Source organism: Armigeres subalbatus, chromosome 2 (genome assembly GCF_024139115.2).
Source record: "Armigeres subalbatus isolate Guangzhou_Male chromosome 2, GZ_Asu_2, whole genome shotgun sequence".
Classification (NCBI taxonomy): Eukaryota; Metazoa; Arthropoda; class Insecta; order Diptera; family Culicidae; genus Armigeres; species Armigeres subalbatus.
Genome location: NC_085140.1, coordinates 157,411,359 through 157,427,586, shown reverse-complemented (window position 1 = coordinate 157,427,586; position 16,228 = coordinate 157,411,359). Strand labels below are relative to the sequence as shown.

Genomic DNA, 16,228 nt, shown 5'->3' with positions numbered 1-16,228 from the left:
GCAGTTCCTTCGGGAATTCCTCCGGGAGATCCACTAGCAGTTTCTACGAGAATCCCTCCGGGAGTTTCACCTGCAGTTTCTCCGGGTTTTTCTCTGAAAAGGAACTCCCGGAGCAATTCCCAGAGTAATTTCCGGAGGAACTCCCGGGGGATTTTTTATAGGAATCTCCGGAGAAATTATCACAGGAATTCTCGGAGGAACTGCCGGTGGAACTTTTGGAGGAATTTATTGAAGAACTACAGGAAGAATTTCCGTAGGAAATCCTGGAGGAACTCTCGTAAGAATTCTAGGATGAACTCCCAAAGGAACTTCCGTAAGAATTCCAGGAGGAACTCCTGGAAGAATTCTTAAAAGAACCTCGGAGGAATTCCCGTAAGAACTCCCAGAGAAATTCTCCGAGGAACTTCTGGAGGAATTTGTAGATAAATGCCTAAAGAAATGCTAAATGAATTCCTGGAAGAAAGCCTGATTGAATTCCCGAAGGAACTACTGGTGGAACTTCAGAGGAACATCCGGTGGAATACCCTAGAGGAAGAGAAAAATATTTCTGAAGGAACTTCCAAAATCCCATTTCCCGTGCAATTCCTGCAAAATATCGTCCAGGAATTCCCTGTAAAGTTCCTGGAGGTATTACCGGAGAATTTTTTGGAAAAACTCCTGGAAGAACTCCCGGAAGAAATCCCATAAGCACTTCCGGAGGTATTCCCACATGGAAGTCCTGAAATAATTCTTAGAGAAGTTCCTAAAGGAATTTCCGAAAAAAATATCTGAAGGAATTCCCAGAAAAATACCAGGAGGAATTAATGCAGAAATTCCCAGATGAAATCCTGAAAGTATTCCCAGATTAATTGCTGAAGAAAATCTCTGCGGATTGTTCCGAAGAAATTTCTGGAAGAACTCTTGGCAGATATCCGAGTAAATTCCGAGTGAAGTCCGGAAGGAATTCTAGTACACTTCCGCGGAAAATCTCCCGGAGAAATTCCTGGAGAAGTACCTGAAGAACTCCCGAAAAAAAATACTTGTAAGAATTTCTGGGGAAATACTTGGACGAATTCCAGGAGAAATCCATGAAGATATTTCTAGAGGATTTCTTGAAGGATATTCTGAAGTAATTGCCAAAAGAATTCCAGATTGGAATGCTAGATGATTTTGCTATTGAATGTTTGGAGGTATTCCCGGAAAATTTCCTGGAAGTAATCCCGTAGGAATTGATGGAAGAGTTCCGAGAGGAATGCCCGGAGAAGTTCCTAAAAGAATTTCCGAAAGAATTTCTTATAGATTTACAAGTGAAATTATGGAGCTAAATAGGAGGATTTCCGTCAGACATTTTTAAAGAAACTTCTGGTAGAATTTTGGGAAGAAATTCCGTATGTATTGCTGCGGGAGCTATTGGCTGGTGGCTTCGAACCGATGCTTACAGCAAATAAAATACATATTTGTAATTCATTAGCTAAAAAGCTGAAATAATATATTTATTGATAGTTATTTACATAATTAGAAATAATGTATAACTCACAATTTCGGTGATTTGTCTGAAGCCGATTGCCTCCTTTCCAACAGAACCTCCACACTCGCTAAACAAGAGGTTTTGTTGTTATTCCTTACACATCTAAATTGGTTGATTTATAGCTAGGGGTGAGTATTATGCAATGAGGTGCGAAATGTAACATGAATTCTTGACGGAACTCTCGAATGCATGCCTGAAGGAAATGTCGGATTCTTCCTGAAGAGAGAATAGTCGAAGAAATATCTAGAAGTAAATCTTGGAGAGAAGAAAAGATATCTTCAAGAAATTTCCCCGTGAATTTCCTAAAAAAAATTAGTTGGGGGTTTCTAGATAAGGAGGCATTACAATTAGGGGAAACCGCCAAATGTTGAACGGCTAATTTTGTCGCCTATTGTTGAACTCTCATAAGAAATGCACGTGCGTTCAAAAATGGGCGAAGAAATTGGCCGTTCAACATTTGGCGAATGACCCTACGTGAGAAGGATTTTCGAACGATTTTCAGAGGAATTTGGGAATAACTTTCCGGAGGAATTTAGAAGTTCCCAGGGGAGCTTCTAGAAGGATTTCAAGGAGAATTTTTGAGCCCGAAATGTTTCAAGTTGTTTTGAACTTTCATATATTATGGATCCTGGATACCCTAATAAGTTTTGGGAATTTTTTGAATTTCTACCACCTATTTCTGTATATGATTGGATTGTTAAGTGCACATATTTAAGAGAATTCATTTCATTACCCGTTCAATTTTTCCACAATTTAGGAAGGGGGGCGACGGCCCCCCCTGCCCCCCCTTGGCTACGCCCATGGCCCCAACCCCGGCTCCTCGTTTATCACTCAACAGGAAAAACCCTTTCCTAGTTGATGACGTTTCTCCAACACAAGTGGTATCGTCAAATACATCCACCGTTCCCAAGGGGACAAAATCAGGCGGGCTCACGACAATGATGGGGGCAAAATCAGCTTCCCACCAGTGGTCGTTCTTTGATAGATTTTAATTAAATCGGCTCTTCTACTGTACCAACATCTACAGTGTATGTTCTTGAACTGGACCCACTACCCATTAGTGGTAGTTCTCCCGCGAATTTTAAGGAACCTAGGGCACCGGTCTTATCGACTGCGACAATCTATGGTAGCATTTCATACCCGCGTCAGATCACGTCTGCAGCAAATGTGAATGAGTCTTACTGTCGGAAAATTGATGATTTCTCGTTCAGTCCACTGTGGAAGGGAAATAACATTCCACAAACAAGCGTCAACGCGGCAAACTTTCAAGACTCGCAGTCGTGTCTACCTATTCCTCTGCCGCCAACCGAGACGTTGACAACACGATCCGTAGGGCCACTTCCAGGAGCTTCGGCGATTCCGCTGGTCATTCCAACAACGAGCGCAAGACGTTGCCCGTTTCCCAGTGGAAACTAAAAAAATACGCTGGGACTGATCATGGTCTAGAGCTCAATGAGTTTCTGACATACGTTGAACAATTAGCCATTTCAGAACAAGCCACTGAATCCGATTTATTCGATTCGGCGATTTACCTCCTTGTAGGACCGGCACTTAGGTGGTATACCTCAAGAAGGAACCAGCAGTCCTTAATAGATTGGCCGCATCTATGCGAGGAACTAAGGAAAGAGTTCAGACATCCTGATTTGGATTCAGTCCTTAGAACGAAAATTTATCAGACTCGCCAACAGAAAGTGGAGTCGTTTCAATAGTACTTCCTCCAAATGAGTAAGCTTTTTCGAGCTATGTGTACTACACAGACCGTGCTCGAAAAGGTGGAAATTTTGAAGACCAACCTTCGCTATGATGAACGGAAAGCATTAGTGGGGAAGCGGGTTTCCACCCTTCAAGACCTAATGTCCATCGGGAAAGATCTCGATGCGACAGATTTCTCGGCATTCACGAAAGTTTTTTTCCCGACTAAAAGAAAAATTTACTCGATTAACACCAATGGGGTTAATTCGTCTACTACCAGAACATGTTTCAATCGATAACTGCAGAATGATTCAAAAAGAAATCAAAATACCCAGAAAAGCTTGAAGTTTGTTCCAAATAACTCAAAAACAGAGAAAAAAAACCACAATACAAAATAAATTCACCTGAAAAGGGAGTGGGAATGGAAAGTCGTCCGAAGGAGCCAAAGCCATGTAGCAGTAACATCAACTTTTTAACTAGATTGGTTGCAAAATATACTCCTTCTAGTAAATTTAAGTGCTTTAATTGTGGGGACGATCATGAGCTGGCAAAATGCCCCGTTCCACGTAGGGTATTTTGTAGTAGGTGTGCCCTATAAGGGTTCTGAAAACTGTCCGTTCTGTAAAAAACTTCCAGGGAAGCCTTGAAGCCGCAGGGAATTTCACAGGCCCAAAAGAATGGAACCTCTGGTTCATGGTTGCCTGATTTATACCGTTTCTACGAGTGCAGATCAGACGGCGTGGACGAGAATGAAGTCCAACCTCAAATACACAAGATAACACTGAATAACATAACGGATAACAGACCACACGCGAAGCTTAAAATTTTTGATTTGCCGGTGTATGCACTGCTCGACTGCGGAAGCAATTTATCGTTTATCAACGCCAATGTCTTTGGCAAACTGAGACATGTTAGTCTCCGCAAACCTTCTCATCTCGTAGCACTACCGTCTCGATACCGTTCACATTCAGTGGTAAAACGCAGAACAGCTGCTGGGAAAATTAATGTTTCAGATTCATATTCAAACTGACAGCCGAACGAACGATTTGAGTCACTGCTCCAATTTTACTCTTAGCAAGATGATACGATCCTAAGATGCGCAGCCCATCTCCCCGCGATCATATTGCGAATGCGTGGAGCATTGTTGTGCTAGTTTTTCACAATCAATATACCACCCATTTTTTAAAATGCGAATGATAGATATTAGCGGTTTACATATGTCTTACATAATATCTTGATACAAATGTTTTAGACGCGAATTTTACGTTCTTAAGCTATGGCAGATAACATCCAGATCCAGACGGTTCGAGAATACGAAAAGTTTAAATAAACGCTATTTCAAAATGATATTGGTGAAGAGCTTCAGTATCTCATTGGTTTCAAGGAGACCGATAAGACTTCTTCACACCTTCTAGCAAGAGATCACGCTACCCTTAGGCGTATTTTATGACAATTGAGAGGACCGTTAAATTACAAAACTCTTCATTTATGACTGTTTACTCCGGGATCATTTTATCATATCTGAAATATATGTTGACTATACCCTGAATGCAATGGATAAAGGAAACCATGTAGAAGCTCTTCAGTAAAGCATTTGATCGCAACTGGAATTGGGCTGGGACTACTCAAATGGCTTGAATCCTACTTAACTGATCGCCAATTGATTATAAAATTTAACAACAATAGATCAAAACCCATTCAAGCCACTTCCGGTGTCCCCCAGGGCTCTCATTTGGGGCCTTTATTATTCATAATATATGTAAACGACATTTCCTTCATTATTGACAAACTTAAAGAGTTAATCTATGCAGACGACATGAAGCTCTTTTTGGAAATAGGTAATAAAAATGACCTCAACATATTCCAGAACGAAATACGCACATTCTACGAATGGTGCAATAAAAACCTATTGCAAATGAATGTAAAAAAATGTAACCTTATATCATTCAGCAGAAAAAGAACAGCATCAAATCTCTCAATTGCATTAGGAAACCAGGTTGAAGAAAAATGCGATAGAGTTGGGGATTTAGGAATTATCTTAGACACCAAACTAACGTTCATGGACCAGTACAACACCATTATTCATAAAGCAAATAATATGATGGGTTTTATAAAACGTTTCCGCTATAACTTTCATGACCCATACACAATTAGAACATTATATATTGCTTATGTAATGTCGATACTGGAGTATTGCAGCATTGTTTGGTCTCCATTTTCAATAACACGCGAAGAAAGATTAGAATCAGTACAAAAAAAAATCTAATATTTGCTCTTCGTAAATTAGGTTGGAAAACATTCCCACTTCCATCATATGAGGCACGCTGCAAGCTTATAAACATTCAATCTTTGAAAGAGCGTCGTGAAACTGTAATGGTTTCATTTATTAACGATATAGTTTCGCAGCGTATTGATTCAACATTTTATCGAAATTAAATTTCTACATACCATCTCGACAACTGCGTCATCGACATACATTTTTAACTAATCACTGCCGTACATATTGTGCAAAATTCGGACCTCTCAATCAAATGATGGCCATCAATAATCAACACTGCGTAACTATTGACTTTTCAATGTCTCGGCAGAACCTAAAAAAATATTTTGTCACTATTCGAAACCTACAAATCTAAATTTACATTGAATCGCAAAATTAAACACTACTTAACCAAACTATTTTTTTAAAACACTATAATACCGTATTTATAGCATTAAGAAAATGAAGAAAAACATGTATATTGTATATGTACTAGTCTACGTCGGTTGACGAAATAAATAAATAAATAAATAATAAAAACATTAGAAAATGTTCGCATGATTATTAATTAGAAATTTAGAAATCTTGCGCGGATTTTCTTGTTGATAGAAAAATAATCAATGCGATAAATGTCATTGGTAACGGGAACAATCAGCGTTTACTATGTCTGAAACTTGATTATGCATATGTACAACATGTGATAGATTTAGTTCGGAAAAGGTATTGGAGGGTAACCGCCCCTTCGGTGGGGTTTGATCCCACCCACCGAAGGGGCGGTTACCCTCCAATACCTTTTCCGAACTAAATCTATCACATGTTGTACATATGCATAATCAAGTTTCAGACATAGTAATTAATTTCCACTCCGGGTGGCTTAATACCCGGCATATAGGCAATTAACTTTGAATGTACGAATCAGCGTTTCCTTAGATTGTAATTTCAGTTCAGTGTCGGGAAGTTCTTGTCAAAATATTTATAGCATCCGCCATTATGGCGAGCGTGGAAAGCTGGAATCAATGTATTATTTTCTTGATAACTTTCAAACGCAATGGGCAATCATTATCAAATTGAATAGTTATCAACTATGCTGATTTTCAACCGGTTTTCACGACAAGATTGTGGAATTGGTATTGTAACACCAGGCTTCGAGGCTGCTATAAAAACTTTGTTGAACGAGAAAGTCAAAAAATCTAAAAAGTGCTGAAACCAAACTTTGGACTGATATTCGCCAGCTTTTGGAAAAGCATCAGGCTTATCCTTCAGGCCGGTTTGCAGTTTACAGCACTTTTTCGATTTTTGTTTCCGATTTAGAGAAAAGTTACAGGCGTCAAAAAAATGAAAGTTGGCCTTTAGTTAAATAATTAACGGAGACAATAAAACAATATATTTTTTGACGGAACGGTCTAAAGCAGGAAAATGTGGATTAAGGTTTTGTACAAAATCTTACTAGTGCAGCTAAGAAAACAGTTCAAGTTTTTGGATGTATTGAAATTTTAATGTGCAATAGTCATACGTAAACCAAGTGCCCTTAAAGTTTCATGACAATCGGATGAGAGATTTGTTTTTGGCGAGGACTGACGACTACCTTTATTCACGCAAAAGTTATTCCATGAATCGATTTTATCGACAAAATAACACACCATGTTTTATGTAGAAAAACATATCACATTTTCTTATCTAATCGTGTTAACATAATAAAACTGATTCATGAGTCACCAGCAAGATGGAAGAGTAAGTGTCAATAAAACAAATAAATATCACACATGTTTCGCCAAACTCGATTGCCAATCCTGTTTATGTTATGTATCTGCCACACCGTCATATGTACACTAAATCGTACTGCTAAGTAGACAGAAGCCTAAACCTGATCCCTTTTATTACAGCAAGACATAACCAAAACCCATTCATTGTCACCTCTCACCTCACTTACGAATCGTGTACCAAAATCCTTTACCCAAAGCTTCTCTTACAAGGAATAGGATCAGCCGTTCACGAGTCGTGTGTGCACGCTCACACCTCCCTCCGGCCGCAGGGGCGGCAACCAGGCAGCACTCCAGTTAGTGAAAGTATCGAAGCTAAGAAAATGGGAAAAGTCGAACAAAAGGCGAAAGGATTTATCGTCTTCCAGGAAGGCGTGATTCTCGCCTTGACGCTTTCAGCCATCGGCTTTTTGCCACCCACCCGCAAACTCGACAAGTGGAAAAACAACGGCATGGATGGCGCGACTCACCAGTAACGAGGGTGGTTCCGGTTGGGTGGCGCTGTAGGAAGGGCAGGAGAGTAAGCTCGAAGCGTACCCTATTTGGAAGATCCCGTCGCGTGCTGGATTACAACTCTGATTATATTAATTTCGAGTGGCGGGAGGAAATAAAATTTATTGAAATTTGTTCGAGCGTGAAAATATCGGTTTAAAAGATGTCCTTTTTACGAGCGATCTGCGCGATATTTTTTTCCATCGGCGCTTGTTACTGGAACGGCTGTCACGTTGCGATGCCGTGGGTCCAATGAGATAATTCAACGAGCTGTGATTAAATCAAAGGGATTTGAAATCGATTTTCCGTGTCACGACAAGCAGAGAGTCCATTCGTATTGACGCAGTAGAGCCCGGTACTTTTTTGTGCTTTTAATTGTAATGAGGGTTTTCTGAGAATTTTCCGTCGCCGTTGTGCGAAGGCGTGGCAAACAAATTAGCGCCTCGTTTAAGTTCATTAAGATTTCAAACGAAGGTGTCGGGGTGGCTTCCACTCCGGTACACCATTACCGGGTGAGTAGAGTTCTTGTTTTTTGTTTTATTTTTGTGGCTCTACGTTCCTCATCGGAAATTGGTTGGCCTTTCAACGTGGTGTTCAAATCATCATTATCGCAGTTATTGGTGAAAAGCTTTCTATAACTGCTATTAGATAGATTTGTATGCTTTGAACCATAATTCACTATGCTCAGAAATTGTGTTCCTCGCGATACTAACTGGAGATCTCAAGGAGAAGCAAAGTTGGTAAATGTGAATAAATATTTATGAAGCACGAAAATTTGGTCTCGAAGCAATTAGGCGCAGGGCTCAACAAACTTTGGTTGTTAATATCACTGGGGATTTGTGAAAGATCGGAAATTGAGGGTCATTTAAGGAGAATTTCATAAACAGCTTTGCATTATCATAACAGTTTGTAATTCTTTATGTCTTTCTCGTACAACTAAGCTGTGCTGACAGGGTCCGAGAGCAAGTGTCGTGTCATGATGATTTTTTTTCCGAGCGGTGGATTATTGAGATTTACGTCCACATCAATGTTGGTGGAATCATACTCAAAACCAATGATGAAGGTTACGATTCTGCTACAAAGCCTTGAGAAAAATTACATCGTTTCATTTATTTGCTGAACAATTTGTTCGCTCCAAATTCATCCAAAACAATCCAGAGGAAAATTTTAATTAACCTATGCTGCATTATATGCTGGTTTATCCGAAAAATGTGATTTGAATGATGGATGATGTGAAAATTCTTATAATGAAGCATATGCTTGATTCTTTGGGCGATTATTAATTATTTTTAGGAGAGTACCTTTCTTGTAAGGGTACAATCTTGCTCAGTAATATTTTTAAAGCAGTTAATAACAGAATTTTAGCTGTATCGTATTTTTTTAGGTAATCTGTTTTAATCCACGTAACATTTATGTAAGAAAAGATATACGAATGATAAGGACTATAGTTTTAATACTATTCGGTTGGTCTAGCGGTTAAATGCGCAGCTACAAAGCTAGATCATGCTGAAGGTTGCTGACCTTAAGATATACGACTGTAAAAATGGTAAATTGACCGAAAATCCTCGCTGCTGCACTGACGGCGCCAGCTACTGACATTTGAAGGAACACCATTTGAGAACAATAGCGTGCACATGACGAGTGGTGCCCCACCCCTGGCTACGAAACTTGTAACTGTGAACATTAACCTGCGAGGCGGCTTTGCACCAGTCAATTGTGGATATGAAGCCAACAAATAAATAAAGAAAGAAGAATACTATTGAAATGATTCTAAAGATACATTCCGCTTTAGTATTGAATAAGTTATCAGAAATTATTGTAATTCATAATGTGATTCATATAAAATGAATTGTTATCGAACTAGTTAGGGCAGTTAGTTAGTAGCTGGTAGCTAGAACTTTTGATGTCCCAATTTAACTCAATTTATATTCATTTGCAAAAAAAAATTAAAAAACATATTATCCTTCCACTGCACCCCTTATTTCTCTTTTACACTTTCTATGTTGCCGAACGGTTCTCAGATTTAATCACCAATAGATCTCATGTCAGACTAACGAACGTAAAAAAAATAAAAATGGATGCAGTTTGACTTACCGAAATTCATCCACAGTGCCAGCAGCAAGGCCATCGTTACCATCGGGTCGTTTATTCTGATGCACTTCATTATTGATGATGCGCTCTCTGCCGAAGCTTTAATTTCCCAAACACCTCACCTGTAACTTGTCACCGGAAAACTTTTGTCACACTTTTGAATGCCCTTCTACTGCATAATCCGAAAATAATTCACTGGGGAAATTTTCGTCACGTTGGAGATCGATTGCCCCAATCGCACGCAGCCCAGCCGTCCGATGTTCCGAGCACCAGGACACAATATTTTTCGCTTCCGATATCCACCGATATGGCCGCTCAAATGTGCTGCACTGCACCACTACGCACAAATCTCAGTTTTATCCCCTTCTGCTGTCGTGTTTTTTTTTCTTTGAAAAAAATTCGTCTCCACCAGAAAACGCTCGTGTGTGATCGAATCCCAATCAATAATTTATGCGCTGTTGTACGGCGTCGTGGTCGACGGTATGAGTTTTTCCTTTTTGAAACTGCCTCGGACCAATTTGTCACTCCACTGGACTAACTGTCGGTGGGTCCCGGCAGAGGGAGGACAAATTTGCAAAATATACACACAACGATTGGGCGGCCAGCTAATTTCTCTCGCTCTCGTTGCACATTTTCCGCTCACTAACTCCGGTATGTATTGATCAGTCATTGGGTTTTCATTAGATACAAACTTTTAATTCACACATATGATTTATACACTGAAGTTTTGTTTATTTATCATCACCATATTCGGAATCCTGAAAAGAAACAAAAATCAAAATCACATGGTTGCCGAAAACATTACGGTGCTCTTATAGCCTATGATCACATCTCTCCTTCTCGTGTCACTTTCGGCTTGTGGAATATGCATGGAACAATCTAATTATGCACGCAATAATAATAATAGATCCGATTAAATTTAATTTCGTTTGAATTTCTATAGTAGTAATTTTTGTCCTTCTCGTACACTAAGTATATGTTGGCTCCTATGGGTCCGCGACGTTAGGCATAAGTACGTTAGGCATAAGGACGTTAGGCATAAGTACGATAGGCATAATGGACGTTAGGCATAACGGACGTTAGGCATAATGTACGTTAGGCATAATGGACGTTTGGCATAATTCGGCCTTCTTTATGTCATAGGCTGTTCTTTCGGTCATTTTATGTCTAACGTCCATTATGCCTAACGTCCGTTGCCTAACGTCCATTATGCCTGACGTACTTATGCCTAACGTCTTTATGCCTAACGGGGTATACTCGGCTCCTATATACAGTCCGAAAACGAGCTTTTTATAAAATGCTCGGTAGGGTGGCTTTAAAAACACTTTTTCAATTTTTTTGATGGGCCGCCTTCTTATTCGGTTCTATTTGACGCCCTGATGCTCTGGACAAAATTTCAGCCAAATCGGTCAACGTTTGGGCGGTGCTCAAATCGTTGGAAGTTTATATGGAAAAATCTATGCAGAAACATCCCAAAACAGTGATTGCAGTTGGACGGTATAATTTACGATGAAGAACTGTGATACTCATTCAGTTCTCGTAGAATAAAATACAGAATGTTATGCTGAAAACCGCTAGAAGATTAGAGTTCATTGGGCAAAGTTATTAGAATTTTAGTGGAGTGTTGTAGGGGTGAATTTATTTCTTTTCAAAGGTAAAAGAAACCAAATTTGCTCGAACCCCACTGCAGAGAAATGCTAATAACTTTTCCGGGCAAACACTAATCTTTTCGCGGTTTTCTGCATAACATTCTGTATTAAGTTCTTCAAGATCTGAATGAGTATCATAGTTCTTTATTGTAAAATGTGCAGTCTAACTGCAAATCACTGTTTTTTCATGTTTCTGCATACATTTTTGCATATAAACTACCAACGAGTTTAGCACCACCCAAACGTTGACCGATTTGGCTGAAATTTTGTCCAGAGCATCGGGCATCAAATAGAACCAAATAAGAGGGCGGCCCATCGAAAAAAATTAAAAATGTTTTTTTTGCATACTAATTTGAGCCACCCTAATGCTCGGTGACCCAAATTGTCACAGGCTCAGTAAGACAACCCATAGAATGTATTAAGGTCAAGGGTTGCAGAAATCGTTTTCAATTGATAATGGACGACGATAAAGAGAGGCATCAATCATAACAAGCCATATAAACAAGTTTATCGCTCAAGCTTGAAATAATTTACACAATTTTATTTTCGAACAACAACAATACGTTGATGAGCGAGAGCTACACAGTCATATAAATGTCTCGTGTGATGTTATTGAAGCTCGGATCTCAATATTTTCAACAGCATTACATTCCTCATAAAACCAGGAATCTGTACATACCTTTACATGATTAAAAGAACCGTTAACATCGCCATACGAGACATTTTTGTGGCTGTGTAACTTTCGCTCATCTAAGTGTTGTTCTAAAAAAGGCCCGTTTTGTGTGATTAGAACACAACATTGTGTAAATCATTTTAGTCGTGCAATTTAATACAAGAGCGAAAAAAGAAAATCTAAGAAGCAGCCTATAATAAAACGCTTTTTTCTCGCTCCATTGCATCTGGGCACTATAGCTTGTTGGACAGCTGTGTAACATAAGTTGAACTATTATAATTTACTGAAAATCAGCCAATAAACGGCACCTTCGCCGGAATATCAGTTCTTTATTTTGCCGAGATGCAAAAGTAGAAACTAAGTGTGTAAAGTGCATACATATTAAGATATTGGAAGAAAATTTTAAATCTGAATAATATTTTGCTATTCCCAATTCAAATTTTATCGAAGTATCACTTCTTTGCTTCTTGATGATGATGATGAATCTAGCGATTATGCGAGATAAAACGCACAACGTACTTATGATGTACCATGCGCCTCCACAACTATCCGCGAACGGGCTGCGAAATGGTGGGAAGATGGGAAGGAGCGACCTACACAGCTCTGGTCCTAACAAGTTCCAATCTCACGCTTCCACGGGTCTTCCGATAACAATCGACCACCAGCTAAGAGTTTTGTACTTAGCTGGTAGTGCAGCCTGGGCACTGTTGTCCTTCTGACATCAGCTAGAGTGAGGGGGTGCGACCAGAGGGACCATCGTCTCTAACCCCTAATCCCAAGGCGTTAGGCGACCCGTGCCGAGGGGATGCATGGCCAGGGGGGTGAAATAATGAGCTAGGCCTTTAACGGAGCCTGTGGGGTACCTGGGCACTAGAGTGGGTCGCAGTTGTATGGAAAAACGCAAACTTCGTCCGATCAAGTGAGATCAAGGTTTTTCTGAATCGTTTTGGGACCCCAATCAACTGTGCAAAATATGGGCTCGATTGGTTGCGACCTCGCATGCCGCATCGCGTTCTAAATTTACATGGAGATTAGTATGGGAAAACGTACTTTTTTACATTTCTGCTATTAGTGGCTTCAATTTGTCATCAATCACGTGACTCAAAACATTAGCATATAGTCTGGAAGATGCCGAAAGACTTTGCCGAAGAAGGTACGTACCTGGAAGGTCTACAAAAAATCAGAAGGGTTGTGTGCAAGACACGACCGCCCGACGTAAACTACGAAAAACCTTTTGGTGCAATGATAATAACCAATTATTTTCAATAGTCCAATTTGTTTTCAATAATACGCATTTCCAATCAGTCATAACAAAAAATCCAAAGTCAGAATGTTGCGAACTTTACTTTTCGACGCAATCATATTCAATTCTGCGCACTTTGTCGGAGAGAGACGTTGCAATAAATTTATTCGCATTGAATTTTGATCAAAGTAAAACTCAATTGCTTGGTGATGGCAGATTGTTTTCCGTCGGTAGTAGAATCACGAGAGCACGATTCAGAGAAAGACTTATAATTTTGGTAGATAGTCATCCATGCGAAAACATTTTTGCAGCTTCTCCGTTTGACGCGCGCTCGTGATTCTACATACATACAGAAAACATACGATGATTCAACTCATCCATGAGTTTTTAGGTGCTGAGTTGGGCTTGATTTGAATCGTCCATGAGTTTTCACCACAACAGACCAAACCACAGGCGTTATTGCTGGAACCGCGCTGGTCCGTTCTCCGTGACATCCAGAATGAAAATGTCGCGCGCACGCGAAACATGGGGCTTTTTATACACAGGGAAAACGAAGCAATGGATCAAAAGGCCCGTACCTTACTGCAATCTGATGTCCGCGTTGGGGATTTATGAACGGAATTGAATTTATCACCCGTTTTGGAAAGAAATAACATTTTCAATAGTTTAACGTTGATAATCAATAGTATCAATAGAATTGGCAAATTGCTGGAGAGTTTCCGAATCTATTGATAAGAAAATCGCGAAAATCCATCGAAAGATAAAGACGCTATTAGCGTTTGAAATCTATCCTAATTTCGTGACGGTCTCGAATTTAGAAATTTCGGTTTTACACCCTGTATCTGAGTCTTCCCCTTAGACGTAGTTTACGTCAAAAATGTTATTACGTTTCAAAAATTGATTGTTCAAACTATATGCAAAAAATCAATGTTTCTGCCAGCACTACCGGACGACCTATGGTCATCGAAGGGCAAAACTTATCTTCGTTCTTGTCGGATTTTTTTTCTTTGTGAAATGATTCCGGATAGCTCCCATCAGCTCTAAAGCCCTATAAGATCAATTATTTTGTAATAACACTCAGTTAAATTATTGGTCTACGTAGTTCGGCAGTGCTGGCAGAAATAACGAATTTTTGCATACGGTTTGAACACTCACTCTTCGAAGCGTTATAACTTTTTTCGTAGACGTTCCAGCAACGTCGCTTCTTCAGCAATGTTTTTCGGCATCCTTTGGGTTATACTTTAACGCAATGTGCCACTTGGTTTAAGATGAACTGAAACCTCTAGTAGTAGAAATGCAAAAATATACGTTCTCCCATACTAATTTCCATACAAACTTCAAACGCGATGCGGAAAGCAAGGAAGCAACCAATCGGTCCCAAATTCTGCACAGTTGTTCAGGACCCAGAATGGCTTCGAAAAACCATTGATTTGAAAAAATGACCAGGACGCCCCACTCTACTGGGCACCCCCCACAGTAATTGTCGCTTACCGCGTCATGCTGGGCTCTGGCGTGGTGGACCTCTTTTCCCTAGCAACTCGTGGGACCAAAATGGAAAACCAAGTCAATTCTTCAATTAGTGGTAGTAGTGTAGGCGGCAACCCCTTCGCAAGAGGTGGGTTGTTCAGGTCTCCGCGTAGGAGGTCAGAGACAATAGTTATGAACGGCCCATGGCTTGTGGGGGCGATGAACCGCAAACGCGATGGGCTTTCGGGCTTCGAGGTGGCGACGGAACAGCTGGACGCCATCATCGACTTTGCGTCATCGAAGCATAATATAAGTAAGGACCTCAAGAGGAGCTTGCTGAAACTTCGAAAGTCGATGTTGGACGCCAAGCTGGAGAGGGCGGTCGGGACGGCCAAGTGTAAACCCGTGATATCCCGAGCAACACACATGTTGTAAATCAGTCTATTATACTCATATACGACTAAATTTGGTCATATATGAGTTATTTCAACCAAATCAACGTGAATTGTGCTGCTAGGGATCCGTGGAGTCGAGGTCTACCCAAACTGAGGCTCAAGGATTCGCGGACTCGGGCAAGGTCGAATCGACCGAGGGCGTGCCAGCGAAGACGGTGCACACTGGTTCAAAAGCCCCCAAAACGCGCGTTTTTTAGTTTTCTACCTGAAAACTACATTTATGAGTCATGATGTCTTCAGGAAAAGTTGAAGGATATTTCTTGGGCTTTCTTTTGATAAGAAAACATCAATGATCCATCCACCTTAAAGGGCGGTGTGAAATAAAAAAAATATACAGATGTACAAAAGCAGAGGTTGTCCTCTGCAATGTTATAAAGATTGGAACATATTTTCCGAAGACAACATTTTGGAATAACGGTTTTGTAACGAGTTAGAGCCAAAAATCATATTTTGATCATAACGTTTTTGAAAATGATTTTAGCAGTATGATTTGTTCTAGAAAGTTGTGCATAATGACAAAAAACATGTTTGTCTAGAAGACTACTTTGATCTGTCTTGAAACCTGTCAAAGTTATTGAGGAATCTTTAGAAAAAATAGTCAATTTTCACATCAAAACACCATGAAAAGCGGCAAGAGGCGGCAAGCCAAACAGCCACCATCTGAAAGATTCGGTTTTAAGCTACCGAATGCACAATGTTTTGTGTTGTTCCGCCGTGTTCCACTATTATTTTGAATCAATTCACATTCTTTGTAACATTGCAGAGGACAACCACTGCTTTTGTACATTTGGGTAAATTTTTTATTTCACACCGCCCTTTAAGGTGAATAGATCATTGATGTTTTTTTTACCAAAAGAAAGCCCAAGAAATATCCTTCAACTCTTCTGAAGGCATCATGACTCTAAAATGTAGTTACCAGGTCGAAAACTGAAAAACGCACGT

At 39.9% G+C, this 16,228-nt stretch overlaps 1 protein-coding gene across 3 annotated transcripts in view; it reads right to left on the bottom strand.

The window, feature by feature from the left end:
• The window catches only part of LOC134211072 (cell adhesion molecule Dscam2), a 531,807-nt gene extending 521,246 nt beyond the window's left edge, over positions 1-10,561 (bottom strand). For all 3 annotated transcript variants that reach the window (XM_062687653.1, XM_062687651.1, XM_062687654.1), the window contains exon 1: positions 9,803-10,561. In XM_062687653.1, the coding sequence (XP_062543637.1) occupies positions 9,803-9,872 (70 nt within the window). In that variant the 5' untranslated portion in view covers positions 9,873-10,561. The remainder of the gene's footprint in view (positions 1-9,802) is intronic.
• Between the last annotated feature and the right edge of the window lie 5,667 nt (positions 10,562-16,228).